Raw genomic sequence first — 21,844 nt, 5'->3', positions numbered from 1 at the left:
GCAATTCTTATGCATTGCAGGCCTGACGCTTTTAGTTTCCCCTGAGCCCTGATAAGGATTGTATTGCTGTATTTGTTGTATTGTATTTGTTGGCCATGCTGGCAAATATGGTTGACGTCTAATAGTCTGGTCATCAAACATGTTTGGCAACTTGGCCAACAACCACCAAACTCGGGCACTGAGGCATATTCCTGAAAACAAGTCTCACATTTTTGACTTAATTAACAGAAAAAGACGCACACAAAACTTTTGGATGTGTACACTTCTGAGCATTCCATGTGAAAACCTCCTTTGAGACATCATTAGTATTTGCCTTGATGTGCCTCCAGCAGATAGCCTGAATAACAATGCAGCAACATTAAATGTGCCTGTAATGTCTGAGTTGCATGCTAAACATTAAGACAGCTTTACTGAGCAGCACCTTATTACAATAAGAAGTGCAAACATAATGCAGGATCAATATGACTATAATCGCAGCAGTACATTGAAAATACCATGGTTATGAATGAATACCCAGTGCTACCTTGGTGTAATTCAGGAGAGGGAATGTTTGTGTTTCATTACACTCTGCTGGATGTTCGCTGTTCATCATGCTTGGTATTGTTTTCTTTCAACTGCCCGAGGCCTCTTCACTTTGTGGCCAGAAATATAGTACACTTAGAATGTTTATTTATAATAATACTTCTGTTTGACCACCAGGATAAATAACATATTGAGAGTTGCTCGACAAATGTGCTGTGCAAATTTAGCCTCTACAAACATCACATCCCAGGTCTTGGGATTACACAACGACTGCTTCAGCAGAGGCATTACACCAAAAGACTCCATTGTGTGGTTAATGAGGATGTGTATTAGGAAACCCACTGGGGTCTTCAGTTTTTCAAGTTAACAAAACAGTAGGTTCTTGCACTGTCATCTCTTCTCAATTGCACTTTGATGTATGCTATCTAAAAGATGTCTGCATCTGTTGGAAAGTCATTGCCATTTAACCTTGAGGATTAGCTACACATTTTGATACCCTTTTCTCTTCCCATATTGTGATGGTTTGGCACTGTATGGTGGTTTCAATGGCAGCATCTTAAACACTCCAAGGCATGGAACTCATCCAAACCTTTCCCTTCATGTTTTTCACTGAGTGTAAAACAGAATAATGGATGCAAAATTTCATAAATTGTGTGTCTTTGGGTTCATTTGGTGAATATCTGAAGTTCACCCAGTTGGGACACTTTAGCCTGCAGATATGTTCACAATGAATGCTCTGAGCAGTCTGTGGATGGCCACAGCTGCTTTAGTTAAATAAAAACATGGCAAGAACATAGCACCGAAGAGGACCATATGGCCAATTCCAAAACACTAAAGAAATCCTGCACTACTCTTTATTGGACAAATAAAACACTTGAGGAAATTAATCAATGAGTGCTTGATCGAAGGGACAAAAAACAAGAGAGGTCATCTTGAAGAGGGAAGTGGGTAAATAATAATAATAATCTCTGCATTTGATGTGATGGCTTATAACATGGTTGAGGAATCTCTGAAGGGAGCATTATAAAATATCAACAATGCAAACTTTTCATATGACAATGACAGGAGCAAAGAACAGAAGCTCCTATTTATTAATAATAATTAAATATATTATTTGATGCTGTTTAACACTTCATTTGGGAGGGCTTGAATTTTATGAATGCAATTTGGAATAACGTCTCACAAGACTTCTTTCAATGGAAACTCTGCAATGTTAGAATGATATAGAAATGGATCTAAATTTCACAGATAATATTTTGGTCTATGGAAAAAATAGAAAAGGCGTATGAGATGGTTCTGCAGTGATTTACACATGTCTAATTGAAACTTAAGCAAGAGAACAAAGGAACAGGAAAGAATTGAAGTATTTGAGGCAAATAATCTTGAGAAAGCCAAATCCAGACAAAATAAAAACTATCAAAGAGATATCCATTCCAGAAGATAGCAAATTAATTAAAAACCAATAAGAATAGTTAGCTGGCTGGCTTGATTCATACCGCACGTGGAGGTGTAAGGAATGGTATTAGGAAAATAAAGCAACGGGGTGTCAAGCAAAAAAGTACATTTTAAACCAGTGAAATGTGTTAACTCAAGTGGCAGTTCTGGAATTCTATTCAACAATCCAGTACTGTTGCTTGTGTAATCCGGTAATCCAGTAAATCTGTTTAGATTTTCCAGCAAAGATGGAATACGTGCTTCTGCCTCCAAGTCTATGGCAACAACAGAGAAGCAATATGCACAGATTGAAAAGGAGTATCTGGCAGCAGTGTACGGGTGTGACAGATTTCATCAATATATTTTTGGCAAAACATGGATGGAAACTGACTATGAACCTCTCAAAAGCAATCTTCAAGACGTCCTTGGCAGATGTACTGCCACATATTCAACAAATGCCCATTCGGCTGATGGAATATGACATTGATTTATGATCCAGACTGGTATTGGATCTCCATACAATTGACACATGAAGCAAAGTGTATGTGAATAAAGAGAAAATTGAACCACACAGTGGGAGGAGGATGTTAGAAGTGCAAGTGCTCCTTATTACAAGTAATGTTGTAGGAAATCACCACGTGCAGGATGAAATGCAAACATTTGCACACTGTTTACAAAGATATTCACAAAGAACGTACAGCATGAAAACAGGCCACCTGACCTAACTAGCACATGCTGGTGTTTATACTACAGACAAATCTTCACCCATTCCTTACTCCCTCCCATACTCTTCTATGCCCCTTTCCTTCATGTGAAGGTCTAGCTTTCTCTTTAACGCATCTACACTACCTGTTGAATCGTTGGGCGAAATGGCAAGCATCATTCACGAGGAATAGCCAGAGAGCAAGCAGAACATAGTGATTCTGTAGTTTATCAATATAGGAAGGAGCAAACCACACATGAGGGAGTGCTGTACGAAGGGCAGTAAATCATCCTACAGGTAACATTGAGAGGTAAGATCCTGATGGATTTTCACTCAGTGTATGGAACACGTAAAGCACAGGACCATATTGTGTTCTAACCTGGTATGACAAGACAGATTGAAGAGTATTGTATATACATAGCTGAGGTGTGTGCTCAATACGGATAGAGAAAATATGCAGAACCATGCAGTACCAGAGATAACCTAGACAAAAATGGGCACTCACATCATTCAATACAATGGAGAGGAGTATGTAATTGTAGAAAATTACATCACAAATATATTTAGACACTGGATGACACAAGGGGAGGGACCATGATAGAAGATGAGATAAAGATGATTTTGTTTAACCAAATTTGAAACTCCTGCAGAGGTAGGTAGTGATAATTGAATACAAACTGGATTGGAAGTATATTGAGATTTTGCAAATATGTGACATGATCACCACAATATCCCCCAAATAATTGATTTATTGAAAGCATGATTTGGACAATTTGATGAATTCAATGGAATTGTGTTCTTAAACTTATATTCTGTGGCAGTGGCAGAGCTCATGACCCCCAAATCATCTTGAAGTTGGCAAATTTTGTATCTCAGACGGCAAAAAACAACTGCAAATAGTTAACTCCCTTATGTTTAAGAGTGGTTAAGGCTTGGGCATTGGAAGTATTTAAAAACAAAACAGCTGGTGCTGTAATGGGAAGCTGGGGAGTGGTAAAAGTGGTGACTGCAAAAATGAGATCAAATCGGCCAAAGGGTTTCTTCACCCGAACCTCTTTGAACTTGAGTCTTGTAATCTTTCTCACTCATGCGATCTTAGATTGGATTTTTACATTGGTATCCAGTCAGATTCCTTCCTGCATTCTCCTCTTACTGTTTCTGATATGCACTCCATCTCATCCACTATATCTGGGACTCAACAGTTGCTTCTGAGCAATCTCAATAAAGCTCACACTATTTTGACATGAGCCAAATACTGGAAACCACACTTTGTGCTGTGCTGAGAGATGAAAGCTTTCTTTTGAGGCTTTAGCTTGTCAGCACTGTTACAGCATAAAAAGTGTCAGATGTATTTATTTTAACAACTACCATTACAATGATTACTCTGCTGTGTAATAGCCATATTATAATAGCAATGGTGGTAATGGAGGTGGGCCTTTGGCATATTTTTGCAGTAAAAAGCTTACTTTGTGCACTGAAGAATGACAACTGAATCCTCAGATGGACAATTCATGAAAAGCTTGGGTTGTATTTTATTTTAATGGGGAGCAATTTTTTCCTGCTTTTAGTTTAATTTCCCGTCATGTGTCAGTTATTGGGAACTATTTTAAGGTCTTCCTCACAAATTGATTAGACATGTTTTTTTTGTTCGTCTATGAGTCATTATGAGTCATTATGAGTCCTGTAGCTCAGTGGTTAGAGCACTCACCTTGCAAATGAGAGGACCTGGGTTCGATTCCCGGCAGGGCAAGTTTCCTTACTCCACATGCCTCTGTTTACTTGCCAATAAATAGGAATCTGGTTGTTAGTGAATCTGGTGGATTGCTTTTCCAGGTGTAATAATTCCTTCAAAATAAAAATTATTTGGTCACTCAATCTACGACTGTTTGTGGGACTTTGCTGTGCGCAATTGGCTGCCGCGTTTGCCCACAAATATACAGTCAATTCACTTTACAGTGTGTTCTGTGAAGCGCTTTGGGACGTCCTCCTGACGTGAAAAGCGCGATATCAAATGCAAGGATTATTATTATTATTATGTTGGCCTGACCTACTGAGTGTTCCCAATGACTTATGTTATGGATACAAAGCCCTATATTGGGTCTTTGAACTTACAGTCTGGCTGATAATACAATGCTAGGAGCAATTCACTTTCAGAGTTGCTATTCTTCTAATTAGATGTTAAACTGAGGTCCCGTATAACTACTTAGGTGGATGTTAAAAATTCAATTGATAGTATTTGAAAAGAGAAGGGAATTTTCTCCTGGTGTCCAGGTGCACAATCCCTAAATAAAATTGGTCTTTCATTCATGGCTATTTGTGAGATATTCCTGTGCACAAATTGGCTGCTGCGATCACTTATTGAAAATACAGATACTACATTTTATAGTAAGTTCAGTGAAGCACTTTGAGACTTTTGACTATGTGATAAGGTGCTGTATCAAATGCAAGTATTATTATATTTCATGTATCTTTGAAAATACTAACCTTCAAAGCAGATTTTCTGCCATTTCTGTGAGCCTGAAGCCAGATGTAACTACATGAATTGTGCCTAGGTGTCAAAGATCACTAAAAATTGAAACTTCAAAAAAACACATTGGATTAAAAAAACTTGGTAATCATAAATCAAATATTGCTGGAATTCTACATCACTGATAGGAAGCACATTGATTTTACTTTTTCTTCTAACACTGAATACTGTGAGCAAAACTAAATCGATAAAAAGAACACTAGTTTTTTTAAAATTAATTGTATCTGAATTGTAAAGTTTTATTTCAACAGTAGTGTCTTCATGTGAATCAATACAGTAACACATCCATCCTTTGAACAACTGTTATTGGGTACTCTGAATACAAATCCTATTCTGACCCGGAATTATTATTAGAGATTGACGAGAATTGATTCTGATCGTGATCGACTTTATGTTGGGTGGCAGAACCCTGTTTACCTTGTTTCCCCTTCACATCAGGTCTTTTCTAATATCAGCTGCAGGCACGGATGCTACTGTTAAAGATGTCTGTAGACATGGAGTGTATAGTGATTAACAGTTATGTGTTTACTAACGTATGAAATACACGTTAGAGGATAACCAATTATCTTCCTACAAGTTCTTCTTCTGTTGAAATCAAAATGAAGCAAGTCCTCGCCTACTCTCTCCTTGTGGAATTCCTTACATTGTTCAATGTTTTTTTCCCCCCTATAATCTAAACGCCTTGGGACATCCTCCTGATGTGAATGGCATTATATCAAATGCAAGGATTATTATTGTTATTTTATTAACCTTTTCAATAAACAAATCAAGTGAATAGAGAAAGAATGGTAGGCTGGCAATCTTTCATTTTGCTGAAAAAGCTCTAACTAGGACAATCTCCTGTAGCATTGTGCCCGAATGTTTCTGGATATGTGTCATTGTTTCGAGTGAAGCCTGAACCATTTGGGACAGTCCAAATCTAGGATTCTACTTCCTCTCTTGGATTGTTTGGTTCTGCCAAACATATGAATGAATTATTTTATACTGTAGGTTTAGACATCGCTGCCTCTTGAAATGTAGATGTTGGTATAACCCATCTATCTCCAAACATTGGTGTCTTATTTTCTCTCCTCACCCCTCCGCCACCCGCCCACCTCCCAGAAATGTGATTAGTCTTGAATAGTAGCATTTCCAAAACGCTTCTTCAAAAGAGAAAAGAGAAAGAGAGAGTACATTAAAGTTACTTTTATATTGCACTGGTAAAGTTCCTAATACAAATTTCATCAAAAACGGTGCGGAGTGCGAATGAATGAGATTAACATGCATTGTTCAATTGGTGGTATTACTGAAGCATTTGGTTTAATAATGGCAAGTGTAAATCCATTGTCTTCACATTGTCAGTCTTCGATCTCCTCCACGTCAGATGTTCCTCTACTAAACCACTGTTGAAACAAACGCCTTCAAAGATGTTATAAAGAAAAGGAAAAGATAATAACACAAAGTGTTTTTTTTTAAAAAGGACGGTTGGCAACCATTCAGGCTCTGAGGCCACAGCACTAAAGTAAAGTTAATGAAATGTGTTTGCAATATCATAGCTTCCAATTCTGTTATTTGTCGATAAAGCACCCATTCAAAATCATAGCCTTTCTTTTCTCCACTCTTCAGCGTATTTCATCAAGGTTGTGTTACAAGTGAGCTGATTGTTACAGTATTGCCATCCAAATGCGTTTTTACCTCTTCACATTTACAAAGAATAAATCCTCCATGTAACTGCAAATCCTAAACTGTTCAGCTCTATTTCATGTTGCAACGTGGCCACATGTTACTGTCCATACTCTTTTTCACACATGCCTGTGTATTTCTAAATGATGAATTTCATACACTCAAAGGTACATCTATGAGCTACTTTATAGGTGCACGAAGCAATCAGAATTACTACTACTATGCACAACTTTATAACAAGGGGTCTAGATTATCAAAACAAGGATGTCTCATTACAATTGTATAGAACCAACCTAACTTGGAGTATCATGCTCTATTTTGGTCAACCTTAGGATGGGTATTGTAGCCTTGGAGCATGTCCAGTGATGACTCACCAGATTAAAACCTGGACTGAAGGGGTTTAGCCACAATGACTGCATTTATTATATTCCCCAGATCTGAGGAGTTTAAGAGAGGTTTGAGGATTTAAAATTATGAAGGAGATTAACACACTCGGTAGGCTGTGACTATTTACTCTCATAGAGAGATGTAAAGCAAGGGATCTGAACCTTAAATTTAGAGCTAAACCTGCAGGAGTTTGTTCAGAAAACATTACTTGACACAAATGATTGTGAACATGTGCAATAAACTGCCTCAGAAGGTTGTAGATGCCAAACTGATTAAGTTGTTTCAGAAGGAGATAGACTGTATATGGACACGTAGGAAACCAGGATATTAAAGGGATTAAGGGATTAAAAGATTAAAAGATCTACCATGATCTAATAAAATAGTAGATTAGGTTTGATGGGGCAAGTAGCCCATTTATGTCATATGCTACTGTAAGAATTTAGAAGGATGCGATTATTTTGTAATTTGTGAACATGGAAGAAATTCCCTTAAAACGATGATATTAGTATGACCTTTAATTCAAAGTTAGAATTACTATTAGGGTTAGAAAAGTCAAGAACATGATTAAAATACACCATTAATTACCAGCCACCACTGAACTGTGGAAAATTAGTTACCAGCAATCACTCTCCTGTGGCAACTACATCTATCTATATTCTGACATACTTGCCTTTATTTTAAAAATAAATCAATGTAATATTGATTACATTACATACATTAAAAGTTCTACAAATAATAGTGAACTCTACTGGTCCTTTTGTTGCCATGCTCGATGTCTGAAGTAAATAATTTTCGAACACCATTGAAAGGGTTATCCTTCACGAAAAACTGTTCAAGCAAAAAAAAAGAAGATTTAGCATATCAAGTTTGCAATAACATAAATCCAGCAACACAAAATTGGCGTCTAATATGTGGGTGCCTATAAAATACTCAGTCACTACATTTTACAGTGAATCTTGTGCAACTCTTTGAGACATCCTTCTAACCTGAAGAGTGCTATATCAAATATGAGGCTTATTATTAACAACAAAACATATCATTGCCTTACTGGAGAATGATGCATTGCTATGAAACAGGAACAAGTTTTCAGGACTCTTACCTCTCCAAAGATTAAAATGACTAACAATCAGTGGTGTAACATTTTAAAATTTGTTTTATAAACCTTGTTCCTTGAAGGCTAACAAAGGAATTTATTTCTCTTAAGAATATGCATAATTATTCTGGAGAGTAAATTTATTGATGTAGATGGTGCAATGATGTAAATGGGGAGATCTCTTTTAAAAGTTCACACGACTGCTGAGATTGCTAATTTTACTGACAAACGGAAATTGAATTGTGGGGACAAGGAGCACTCCGGTTGTTTCCAGAAATAAAATTGAAAAGAAATGTTAAGAAATAGATATTGTGAGTAACCAGGAACTAATGACAAATTGTAACATTGATTATTTTACAGCTGGATGCAAACTATGGCTTCTTTAAATGTATACTTAAGCAATGCTGGGTCAATGGAGTGTAATGTTTGAGTGATTTGAAATTCATTGGACAATGAATGTGTCTCTGTGATATCTTATTTGATAATAGACACCTTCTGGTACGTTCTAGCTATGGTGCAGTTTACACTAGCTTGCATTTCTGTGCAACTGTGTAGGTGAGGATTTGCATTTCAAGTTTTCTTTTAAAAAGAAATTGAAAAAAAAAAGTCTTTATTTGGACATGACAAGAGAGAGGTTGTAGTGTCTTCTGCGAACGGTGGCAGCGCACTCTAGGTTGGTAGCTTCCTGACTGGACAATGCACAAATGAGGATTTTCCAACAGAGATTTCTGGTTCAAAAAAACAATGATATCCTGGCAATAACAATCAAATTTAAGTACAAGCTACCCACACAGACCTCAGGCAAGCTGCTTCCCCAACCGTTGGCTGCAGAGAGAGCCTACGAAGTTCAACTGAGTGTTACACGTCGTCTACTGTCCAAATGTCATTTTTGTTTAAAACATTCACCAGCCACCTACTCATTCTTATCATGACACATTGGGGTCCAATCTTTTAGCGGGATTCCTATGTATGGAATCTGCGTGGGAATTGCTACCAGGGATAAAAATACATCACGTCACGCCAGGGAAAACACTAAAGAAAACTGCGACAAAGTGGAGTTGTCATGGGTCAATGTGACGTACTTCTGGTTTCCTTATGATTAACAAATCCCATAGGAAATAATTGCATATCAAACCCCAAGCACAGTCCCACACTGCTGGGCCACCCAACTATGCTTGCCTCCAATGTGACCACTTTCCCAGAAATGCCCAGAGCAAACACTTCACAAGTGGCAAGGATACAAGACTACAAGAGAGGAAGAAGGTTAAGGGTTGGCTCTGTAGTTCACTTCCAGCACAAGATCACAAGATTTGTCTGGATAAAAAAAGGCTCTTCAACCCATTTAATCTCATCATTTCAGAACACCTACCCTGCAGCAATGAACTGTTTCTTAAATGAATTCAGTGGTCCTGGTCTCAACCAACCTTCCTAGTACTCTGCTTCTGTTGTTATTTACCCTCTGAATAAATAAATACATATTTTCCGATGTCTGTTCTGAAATTGCACTTTGCAACTGTAAACCTGTATCCCCTTTACTGCTGTTTTATGGCATGCGGAAGTATTGTTCTGGTTATACTTTCTCAATGGCATTTAATTTTTTTGTACATCTCTGTAGGTCCTCTCTGAGCTGTGCTAGAACTGAAGATCCCTGGCATGTCCTAATTGTTTTACAGCACAAGACAGAAACAGAGGATATGAAAAATTGGCGATGAGCTCCCATTATTTTTGCAGCACATGGCATTTGTAATATGCAATCAAATAAGTTGCTCCCAGGGGTGAAATACTGGCTAATGTGTGTTCTGTGGTGGGTTCAGCAATTGTATAAACATGGTAACAGTCCATTACCTGTCTGTTATCTGTTGTGTTAACGATTTTCAACCTTCTTGGAGTCTTGAATCCCTTCCAGAGATAACCATTAAGTCAGAAACTGCTTGAGGATAATTTAATCCTGTATGAATTGTATTATTTCCGTAAAATAATAGCTCGGCGGGAGTTGAAGGATTATGCAGTCACTTGACAGTTTAATTCAGAGCTGCAAATCCAATCAAATGATCTGAATTGAAAATGGAACTGATTCATAAAGGACCAGCTCTGTGGGGGGGTGGGGGGGAGGGGGAACAAGGCTCAGCAAATCTTTCACTATTTGGAGAAAGGAGAATAGCTTGGAAAAGCAGCAATCAAGCAATCACTAGAGTTAGAAAAAAAACCTCACATAGAGTTAACGCCAATACATAGTAGGACATTGTGTCATTTACAAAAAAAAAACACTGAGACTTTTCGGCTGAAGACAGATTTCTTCAACTCTAATCCTTAAGGATGTAAATTGGTCACATTGAAAAAGTCTGTGCACCAAATCAAAATGTCGAGGCAGTGGCAATCTTTAACAGAGCATCCCAATATGGGTCGAAACACCAACCTGGTTCAAATGGAGATGGCTTTAATGAAAAAGCCAGTGCTCCCTGCAACATAAACCCACAGGCTTGCAATAATTGCAAATATCGGATTTTTGTAAGAAAAAGAAAAGCCGGTATAGCTTCATCCCATTCATTCCGATTTGTGATTGAGGTTAGAATCGATTGGTTTTAATGTCTGCGCTGGACATCGGTTTGCACATCAGTTATATTTTGAGAGCAAGTGCTTGACCACTGGAATGTTTCGCCAAGAAAGAAAGAAAGCAAGAAAGAAAGAAAGAAAGAAAGAAAGAAAGAAAGAAAGAAAGAAAGAAAGAAAGAAAGAAAGAAAGAAAGAAAGAAAGAAAGAAAGAAAGAAAGAAAGAAAGGAAAAACACACACACACAAGATTGATTTCCTAATTGCAAATACACAAACAAAAAAACGAAGCAAACGGGGAGGGAAAAATAGAACATAGTCCTTGTTTGATTTTAATGTCAAGTTGATTCAGCCTCTACATATGTCTCAGTAGGTGTCGCTGTGATCTAACTTTTTTTTTGTGCCCGTGATTGCAATTCCGTGAACGAGCATCACACCAATAAGATGACATTTTATTACAGAGAAATAAAACATAACCCAGAACATCGACGTGATTTGCAAGATAATGCTCCATTTTTTGTTGTTTTTTAAAAAAAAAAGAAACACTCACAGCGCAAAGCAAGGTTCTTTGTTTTTTTTTTGCTCACTCACAAACCAATACCAAAAGAAATGTTAATATTTTTTGTTTTTAAGATTCTACAACTTGCATTTTGAGAAGGGACTATTGTCCCACGGGTTGAGTGGTTGCGTTACTAGGAGTGTGTGTGTGTGGGGGGGGGGGGGGGGGGGGGGGGAGGGGGATGGGGGGGAAATATTACAATCACACAGTGTCGTATTATTCAGCTCAGGAATTAGACAATTCTTTAAACAGTATTGGTGTCACAACGCAAACTGAGATGGCTGCAGGGGAAAGCTTTGGTGCTTATATGGAAGGAAGGAATATAATCACATCACACTCAAAAGCAGTAAATAATGTGGGTTAGGTTGGCTCTGCAATATAGAGTAGCTCCAATGTATCCATATATCATATCAAATTATAGGTAAAATAAAATATCCAGGTGCCGATTGGAGTGGTACAATGTGTTGGGTGGGTTGGGTTGGGTTAGGTGGTTCTCTAATGCGATTACAAGATTCCTGCACACTTTACACAATTATTTCTATGGAAATCAAGATTGTCCCCCAAGAACTTCAAATGACGATCGGATTATCATTAAAGTGGAGAAGGTGCAATAAAAAAAAATTCTTGCACGGATTTGGAGTTGGTGGTTGGATGTGGTTGGTTCATTAATTGACAAACTGTGTCCAACGGTGATCTCTGGATTGCACGATTTATTGTGTAAGAGGATGCACTCGAGTTAAAATCTCGCACGTGTGAAATTGCCCAAAAGTTGTTCGTTATCAATATTAAATTCCATTTTGTATTGATTCTCCCGAACAATGCCCAAAAGCGGTGGTTTATTTATTCGTCCTTGTTCTTCGGCAAAAGGCTCCATTGCTAGAGAATTACAGTACATTGGGTGCAGAAGGGTGGGAGTTTAAGGTCGATTTGGCTGTCCGATCCGTGGATTTTACCGTCCAATCGCTCTTTGCTTTAAGAGAAAGTGATAGTGGAAAAGTCAGCACTAAGACTATAGCAAAGCACCCTTCATAAAGCCACAAATAAGAAGCAGGACAGCTAGTCCATGGCTTGCAGCTACGATCGTCGTACCTGCGAAAGAAGTTAAAATATTCGCTCATCTGGAAGATTTTGTGTTTCTAATATTTCTTAGCAACGTTTCTCAACACATATATTTCAACTGGAGTCCAGCATAACCTGTTAATGGACCGTCGACTGGCTTAGCATGCAATTCCACTATATAGCACGACATATAGAGTCCACAACCCTGATAAGATCAAGGTAGGGAAATTGATCTTTGAGAGAGAAAGCAGGATTCTCAGTGAAAGGGGTTGGGGTTGGGGGCGACAACATTGAATTTATGCCAGAACAAAACAAAGCATTCAAACGGTGTTTTGGTGAATTTGTAAATAGCTGAAGTCCTCTGAGAAAGAACGTTTCAAAAAAAACAAGAGACAACAAGTTCTTGCTGAGAGGAGTTCAATTTGACCTTATCAAAGCTAATTAAAACCACAGAACTCCACTGTACACATTACAGAAAACATTCACTGTAATATATATTATATATAAACATCTAATCATGTCATAGTAATATCATACATAATATACAGGGCTTATAATGACTACACATTGTAATATAAAATCACACTACATTGTATGAAGTATAGGCACCTCTGATAAGATGACTTTACTATGAGGGAGATCTATTGTCCTTCAGTAAGGATACCAAATAAACACATATGGGGGGGGGGGGGGGGGGGGTTCTGGTATATTATGTGAATACTATACTAGATTTGTATGGCAAATATATTAAGCATGATGTTTCATATCAAGGGTACAATTTAAGCGCTCTGAGAAGCTAACCTGCGTGGAAGGCGCTATATAAGTGCAAGTTGTTGTTGCTGTACAATGCTTATCTACAAACATACAGTAAAGCTTATAGTTTATCTCATTGTTGCAGCAATGTTGATAAATCCTCCAAATGCTCAACTGATAGTCGTGTGACGCCTTCTACCTTCAAGTCTTAAATCATTACGTGCTTTATTGCTCTTTTACCTATGCTTGTATCACACCAGTTAAAAAAAAACCCGCCTAAACTTTGTAAATAGAAAAGATAACACATATCTGACGCTAAACTCGTGCATTCATTCAGCAGAAGTCCTGATTTGGGGTTCTTTAAATATTTCCATTTCACTTGAAAGCTGTGTTACACCTTTCGCGTCAACTTGTCTTGTCATTCTGCCATTTAAGTCACTGCCAAACCGTACAGTAGCATCGAAATATAGATACTCAATTCATGGTCTGCAGACTGCCATTATGTATTCACCACCAATGCATATTTCATACACAAATTTCATCTATACAGTGGTCGAATAATATATTAACTGCTCTGGGACTATGGGCGCCCACTGCATCAAATCATTACAGCTTATGCTTTTCTAATAATAATAATATGAATAATCTTATGAATGCAATGCACACATATGGGGGACTATGTGCGTGTGTGTGTGTGTGTGTGTGTGTGAGAGAGAGAGAGAGTGTGTTGATTGCAACATGCACCCATTACATGACATGACATGACATTAGACACACACACACACACACACACACATCATGCCTTGTCAATTGAATGCAGAGCAACAGGTAGGTGCCTGGCGTTGCCTTCAGAGCATTTGCAAGAGCAAAGGTGGGGGGTTGGTGGGGGGGGGGTTGTGTGTGTGTGTGTGTGTGTGTGTGTGTGTGGGTGTGTGTGTGTACCGCTGTGTTGCAGCTTGGCCTGAGGTCCAGCACCTACCTGAAGTGGAGGTGGCGCTCTGCCTGAGGATAGTGGCCGCCGCCGCTGGCCTGGAGGTGGGTGCCGACTGCCCTCTGCGAGCCGCGTCGTCGCTGCCGCCGGGGGAGCGGCGCCCAGGCCGCTGGCTGGGGGGGGCAGGGGCCGCGGCCCTCAGGCCCTTGCCATCGTGCAGGGGCAGGGGCGGCGCCTCGAGCGCCTGCAGAGCCCGGGAGTGGCTGGCGTTGACGTACAGGTGCGCCTGAGCCTTGTACTCCTGCAGCTCGCCCACGTTGGCGTCCGTCACCCGGCACTCGTACAGCCCCTCGTCTTCCTTGCGCACCTTGGAGATCTGCAGCTTGTGCGAGATGTCGCTGCCCATCACTTTCACCGTCTGCAAAAAGGTGGGGGGGGGGGGGGGTGGGGGGGGGGGGGGGGGTGGGGGGGGGGGGGGGGGGAGGAAGGAGGGAGAGAGAGAGAGAGAGAACAGAGCCACGAGTAACTAACTCCCCAGCACTGTGTGTGTGTGTGTGTGTAAGTGTGTGTGTAGGATCTGGACTTCCATCATGATCACTGTGTGTATGTGTAGGTGTGTGTGTAGGTGTGTGTGTGTGTGTAGGTGTGTATGTGTAGGTGTGTGTATGTGTAGGTGTGTGTGTGTGTGTAGGTGTGTGTGTAGGTGTGGTGTGTGTGTGTGTGTAGGTGTGTGTGTAGGATCTAGACTTCCATCATGATCACTGTGTGTATGTGTAGGTGTGTGTGTGTAGGTGTGTGTGTAGGTGTGTGTGTGTGTGTAGGTGTGTGTGTAGGATCTGGACTTCCATCATGATCACTGTGTGTATGTGTAGGTGTGTGTGTGTAGGTGTGTGTGTAGGATTTGGACTTCCATCATGATCACAGTGTGTAGGTGTGTGTGTGTAGGTGTGTGTGTAGGTGTGTGTGTGTAGGTGTGTGTGTAGGATTTGGACTTCCATCATGATCACCGTGTGTGCGTGTTTGCGCACAAGAGCCTTCAGGCTCAATGCAAGACACCAACACTCGGTCACACACACACACACACAACACACAACACACAACACAACACAACACAACGCACAACACAACAGGCGAGTTGCAAATGCATTATTCACCACGTGTAATTGTTGCTCTTGTGGTTTGGCAAATACTTTCCCCCCAAAAACAAAACACTCGGGGGGACCTTTTTGTTTCGCGAAAACAATGAAATGAAATGGACCCACGTTGGCACCGACGGCGATTTGGTTGTTATAATCGCTCCACTGTGTGTGTGTGTGTGTGTGTGTGTGTGTCGTGTGTGTGTTTTTTTTGGGTCCTGCGAGGTTTGCATAAATTCAACGCTCTCTCTCTCTCTCTGTGTGTGTGTGTGTGTGTGTGAGTGTGTGTCTCCTGCACCGAAATCGGTTTGGGAAAATGGTACGAAACCCCAGTCGAGGCAGAACATTTCCAGCGTCTTTTTTTTTTCTGTTGATTCCCTGAAATATGCTGTGCACCGTCCAGCGCCCTGGGGACGTCGTCCCGACGCGAAAGGCGTCCTTGCAAAATGTGACCTTGTTGCTTGTTGTTGATGATGCTATTTAAACCCGATCTTTAATGTAAGGACCTAATAATAATAATAATAATAATAATGATGACGACAACAACAACAACAACAAATAAGACACAGAGAGAAAACACTGCCCCGTGTCTCTCAGACGCGATGCGGTGCCAAAGTGAACTGGAGAGGGCTGCGTCGTACCGCACCACTGAGAGGGCGCAACTGGATGGGACAGTGCTGCAGCAACAGCCAAACGCAATCGCAGCAGGAAAAAAAAAAGGGGTGAGGGAGGGGGGGGGGGGGGGGGGAAGGGGGGGGGGGGGGGGGGGGTGGCGGGGGAAGGGGGGGATAATCCCTAGAAACTGCTCTGTTGAGGGCGGGAGAGGGTTAGGGTTCGGGCTCACACGCCCGCGGGGATCTGAGCTGTCAGTGTTCCCAGTGCCATCGGGGGGTCCCGACGGTCGCGTAATCGTTGCAGGTGGCGCTCTTGGGTGTGGGGTCGAAAAACGTGGGAAGAGACACCTGGAGGAGTCGGGGCAAACGGGGCCAGGTTACATTCTTGGGAATAACACAGAGATCCCCCTCCCTCCCCCTCTCCCTCTCCCTCCCTCTCTCCCTCCCTCCCTCCCTCCGATTAAGATCAAAGTCACAGCCACAATCCTAACGTGTCGCCCTTCTCTCCAGACGGTTCCCCGCACCGCGTAGCCGGCGATGCACCTGTCACTGCGGGGGTTGGGGAGTGCGGTCGGAGCCCATTCACAACGCCGATCGTCACTCTGGGTCCTCTTTAATCCGAGTCAAACGGACGCGGATTGCTTCTCCGTTCCCATTGCTCCGTTCCGCCAGCGACGAGACAACTCTCGGTGTCGCGCTGCTGCTTTGCGGTTTCACTGCGGTTTAAGACCATCGCATCGCATCGCATTCGCATTCGCATTTGCAGATAGAAGCGAAAGACACCCAAAACCCGACCCGGAGGCGGTGACAGTCGTCCACTTAAACTGATGGACGGGTTTGCAACACCCGGTCGCTCTTTTGCTGTTTGCACGTTTTCTACAGCTGTGTGTATGTGTGTGTGTGTGTGTGTGTGTGTTTTAGCGAGTTTCCACTGGCAGTGGAGGACAGCTATCTATCTCATCCTTGCAATATTTTGCAGCCCCCGCCCCCCCCTCGTCGCGTCGGGGAGACGTCTCAGAGCGCTCCACGGAATATACTGGGAAGAGTCGATCGACTGTGTGTTCTGTGGAAGAAAGGCGCAGTGCACATTATCTTTTGATACCCAGATCGACTCTCCTCTTCCCCATCCCTGAGTCCCGGGAGATGTTATATTTCCCAATTAAGTTGGGGGGGGGGTTTGCTTTGATGTTAAACACCAGAGAATTGTGCAAATGTCCTGATCTCCGCTCGGAGTTTAGCTTCGCTTCGGCGTGGATCGAGGTGTCAAAACTCACGCTGATTTTCGTCTCGTCGTTGATCATTTCGCTTCGTGGCATTGGATCCAACTGCTCGGAGACAGAAAAAAATAATTGAACACAAAAGGTGAGAGAGAGAGAGAAAGAGGCTGTGCCGGCGGCCGGATTTACACGCGCCGTGTTTTTGCATCGCTGCACTGGTGCCAAACACGCGGGCGATCGCTGCACTGGTGCAAAAACACGCGGGCGATCGCTGCACTGGTGCAAAACACGCGGGCGATCGCTGCACTGGTGCAAAACACGCGGGCGATCGCTGCACTGGTGCAAAACACACGGGCGATCGCTGCACTGGTGCAAAAACACGCGGGCGATGCCGAGCGAGGACTTTTACATCGGATCGTTTGGTTTGGTGTTAATACTGAGCTCGACCCGAGAGAGAGAGAGAGAGAGAGAGATTCACTGTCACCCGCCTGTGAAATGCTAATTTCTCCTCTTATCACTGACCCCCCCCCCACCCCCCCACCCCGACCCCCCCCCACTCCCCCTCCGCCTGTCCCAATGGTCTCCAAATCCGCCTGGACTTCTCGCTGACCGGTTGAATTCGGCCCCGAACGGCGGGTGAAACCCCGCGTCAAGTTTGCCAGAAAGATTGCAGCAGAGGTGCGGAGGCGGTGGTTCGGTTCCCGCACGTGGAGCGGTGCGGGTTTGGTACGGGGGGGGGTCCAGATGTGGTTATCATCAGCAACAGTGTCACCGCGGTTTACGCGCATTAAAAGCACTCGCCGGGAGATTAACCCGTATCTTTTTCTCCCCCCCCCCCCCTCCTCCCACGAAAATGCAGCATACTCGGGGTGGGGGGGTAACTTCTCCAGGTATTGTTGCTGCTCGAGTTTTATCGTCACGGTGAATGCATTGGTTCCAGTGTAAAGTATAGCCGAGATCACACCAGAGGTGTTTGCATCGCGATGCGCAACACACGCGTAAATGTGCTCAAGACCCCGAGGGATGCGAGACACAAGTTATTTCCTCTCTCTCTCTCTCTCTCTCTCTCTCCCCCCCCCCACCCACCCCACACACACTCACACCCCACCCCCCCCCCCCCCCGCTCCAGACGGCCCCCACATATGTATGTGTGTGCAGAGTATATTCATTACAAAAGTGCATTCGGAAATAAACACCGACTGCCAATGGTCAACTCAGGAGAGGCTCCAACGCTACAGGTAATGTGCAAAAAAACATTGATACCAACCCCCCCCCCCACCCCGACGCCCTCCCTCCCTCCCTCCCTCCCTCCCTCACCACCCCCCTCCCCATCCACCCGCACCCCCTTCCTCTCCCCACCCCCATTGCTCCTGTCACGTCTGAACTCCCCGCCCCTCAAGGTGTGTGTGTGTGTGTCCCCCCCCACACCCCCACACAACGTGAGGCTGGTGGTGGGTGGGGGGAAGGGGGGGGGGCGGGGGGGTCCCTGCGGTAGACCTGTTGCAAACACCAACCAGCCCGGGCTCGACCCTCGCCCGATCCAGTCACCCGCAACGGGAACACGCACACCCGGGGTGGGTGGGTGGGGGTGGGGGGTGTTGGGGGGGGGGGGGGGGGTCGCTCGGGCACCGCTTCAGTGCAGGGTTTCCCCAATGTTGATGCACCGTTCGGATCTGTGTTCCTTTGATTATTTTCTCTCTCTCGGGACGTGTTTTGAGTTCCCACCGATAGTTTCCGCGTAACGTTACATTACGCGGAGAGCAACATTGACAGATAAAGGCATTCGCAGCCTGAGTTAAGTTTAATAATAATAATAATAATTGGTGGGGGTGGGGGGGTGGGTGGGTGGGAGACACACACACATACGTACTATCTATTTGCAGAGCAGCTACGAGAGTGCTATACTACGTTACATAAAGTCATTTAATCGACCAAAGACAGGGCACAAATGGGAAATGCGGGTACCATTTGCATGCGTGCGTATTGGTGATGGTGGGTGATGGAGTGGGGGGGGGGGGAGAGAGAGAGAGAGAGAGGGTCGATTAATTCAACCCAGAGGAAAAGCCACACAGTTGCGGGGGGTGGGGGGGGGGTGGGGGGTTTGCCGTACCTGCCTCTTGCTGTTTTCAGGGCTGTAGTCCTGGTCGGCTGGAGCTCGAATGAACCACCACTGGATCTCCAGGTAGTAGGATGGGGACCCGCTGCCCCTGAAGGCGCAGGCCATCTCCACATTCTCCCCCTCGGTGGCTGTCACGCTCCGGGGGAGCTCAGTGAATCGCGCTGCAAAAGGTGGGGGTGGGGGGTGGGGGGTGGGGGGTGGGGGAGTGGGGTGGGGGGGGGTGGGGGTTCACATCTTTTACCGTGCTTTTTTTCTTTAAAAAAAAGAGTCCCCCCCCCCTCCCTGAACGCACCAGGTCATGTATGACTGCAGGAATCGTTAGCAGAGCCCCGTCACCATCAACACAACACCCCCCACCCTCCACAACACACACGCACACAACTACACACACACACACAACTACACACAACACACACACAACTACACACAACACACACAACACACACACACTACACACAACACACGCACACAACTACACAAAACACACGCACACAACTACATACAACACACACACAACTACACACAACACAAACACAACTACACACAACACACAACTACACACAACACACACACACAACACACACACACAACTACATACAACACACACACACAACTACACACAACACACACACAACACACACACACAACACACACACACACACAACCTCACACAACACACACACGCACACAGCCCCTCGCATGTGCAACAGCTGGACTTGCTGCTTGTTCATTCATTCCCCAGTTGTTGGCTCCCCTTATTCGAGCCCTCCGTGTTTTCTTCCCGTGCATTAAACACGAGGAAAATACAAACCCCGACATTAAAACCACAGCAGCGATCGTTTGAAAGCGATCGGTTCCAAGTTAACGCCTCTAAAAATTCGGACACATTGAATAGTTGACCCCAAGTGAATTACTCGCCTCCTATTTGTGTTCCCTCCTCTTATTCGCTCAGCTTCATCTTTCCTATGTTCTCTTTTACACTCCCCCCCCTCTCTCTCTCTCTCTCTCTCTCCTACTTTTATTTGGGAACACGTTCTTTTTTCCCCCCACTTTTCCCCCTCCTTCCTTCTTTGCCAGTTTTCCCGAATGTTACAGCATTTTCTCCCTCCAACTCCCACCCCTCCACCCCCCACCCCCCCCCCCCCCCCCACCCCATCCCTTGGTTCTTCGCCTTTCTCAATCGTTGATCTCTCTCTCCCTCTTTCTCACTCTGTCACTTCACGCTTCATGCTTTCCAGCCCACCGATCCGCTCAGAGGGGGCAAAAAAAATAAATAGCCAAGGTTACACAGTCCGGTGCTGTGCTGTACTCCTGTGGCACATCTACACAAATACCCTTCCCACGACCACAGTAAGTCTCTGCTTTGACAGTCAGAGACTCGGGGAAATCAATCAGTTTCCAGTCGTGCCCGGTGTGGTCCTGTGCCTCTCTCACACCCAATCTGTTTCCCTCCATCCATCTATTTTGCACGACTTACCTTTCCCTTCCAGTCCTCAAACACATAACACAGTGTGTCTCTTCCCCACACCACTATTTACGTGCAACTTTTATTCCACTCGCTTTTCAATAAACAACCGACTCCTCCATCCCTCCCAACCCCTACCTTGTTTAATTATTCCCCCCCCCCCCCAAAAAAAAAGCAACTTAGCAGCCTTGAGACACACAGATCCATCTCGGTTCATTTCTTTTCATTTTCAGTTTGCAAACAAGAGGTGTGTGGGGTGAGGTGGGGTGGGGTGTGGGTGGGGTGGGGGGGGGGGGTGGGGGGGGGGCAAAGAATATATTAATCAAGCTTACCTTGGGATGAAAAGGTCAACTGAGCGAAGAAGATAAAGATGCAACCAAATCCAAGAGAGAGAGAAACGGTCCCCATCATCCCAAATAACACATCAGCACCCACACAGAATCCAGGCGTCCTGAAAAAATTACACGAGGGACACCGCAAATCTTCTCGGGAGTCGATGTGCTATCTGCAGCATTGTGGAATTTTTCTCTCTGTGTGTGTGTGTGTGTGTGTGTGTGTCTCTGTGTGTATGTGTGTTTCTCTGTCTCTCTGTGTATGTCTCTCTGCGTGTGTGTGTGTGTGTGTATGTGTGTGTGTGCTGCTGAAGATCACAGTGTTTCTGGGGATGATCTGGAGAGGGCGATCTGGCGAGTCCAAAGCGCAGCTCCGGAGTGAGCGGCGTACAGCAGTGGTCGCTGCTGCTGCTGCTGCTGCTGCTATTGCTGCTGCTCTCCGCTCCCCGACTCCAGTGCGTCAGTCAGTTTCTCACCCATTGCGTATTCGCCCTCTCATCACATTCTGCAAAGCAGCCCCAGGAAATATCCGCCCCTCGCAGCAGATCAGCCCGATTACGCGCTCGCTGCAACTCCCAACTGTTGTGCTCTTCTTCCCCCCCACCCACCGCCCCCCCCCCACCCCTGCTCTCTCGTCGACGGTCGGTAACCCACCACACAACGCATTCATCACTTTTAACCCCCCCTTCAAATGCAACTCCACTGCATCACATCAGGAGGCGTCGCAAAGGACCGCAAAAAAAATAGCTTAGCAAAAAAAAACACACACACACACACACCAC

At 43.9% G+C, this 21,844-nt stretch overlaps 1 protein-coding gene across 1 annotated transcript; it reads right to left on the bottom strand.

Annotated features, from left to right (window-relative positions):
* Positions 1–11,608: 11,608 nt before the first annotated feature.
* Positions 11,609–21,290, bottom strand: vstm2a (V-set and transmembrane domain containing 2A). Its single transcript, XM_042346237.1, has 5 exons — positions 21,063–21,290; positions 19,257–19,426; positions 17,204–17,254; positions 14,228–14,597; positions 11,609–12,525 (listed from the first exon to the last, which is right to left on the bottom strand). The coding sequence occupies exons 1-5, from the start codon at positions 21,139–21,141 to the stop codon at positions 12,446–12,448; spliced, it is 750 nt and encodes a 249-aa protein (XP_042202171.1). The 5' UTR covers positions 21,142–21,290; the 3' UTR covers positions 11,609–12,445.
* Positions 21,291–21,844: the final 554 nt, after the last annotated feature.

Source organism: Callorhinchus milii, unplaced genomic scaffold, assembly GCF_018977255.1.
Source record: "Callorhinchus milii isolate IMCB2004 unplaced genomic scaffold, IMCB_Cmil_1.0 Scaffold2, whole genome shotgun sequence".
Taxonomy (NCBI): Eukaryota; Metazoa; Chordata; class Chondrichthyes; order Chimaeriformes; family Callorhinchidae; genus Callorhinchus; species Callorhinchus milii.
The sequence above is the reverse complement of the archived record's forward strand: the minus strand, read 5'-3'. Positions and strand labels throughout refer to the sequence as shown.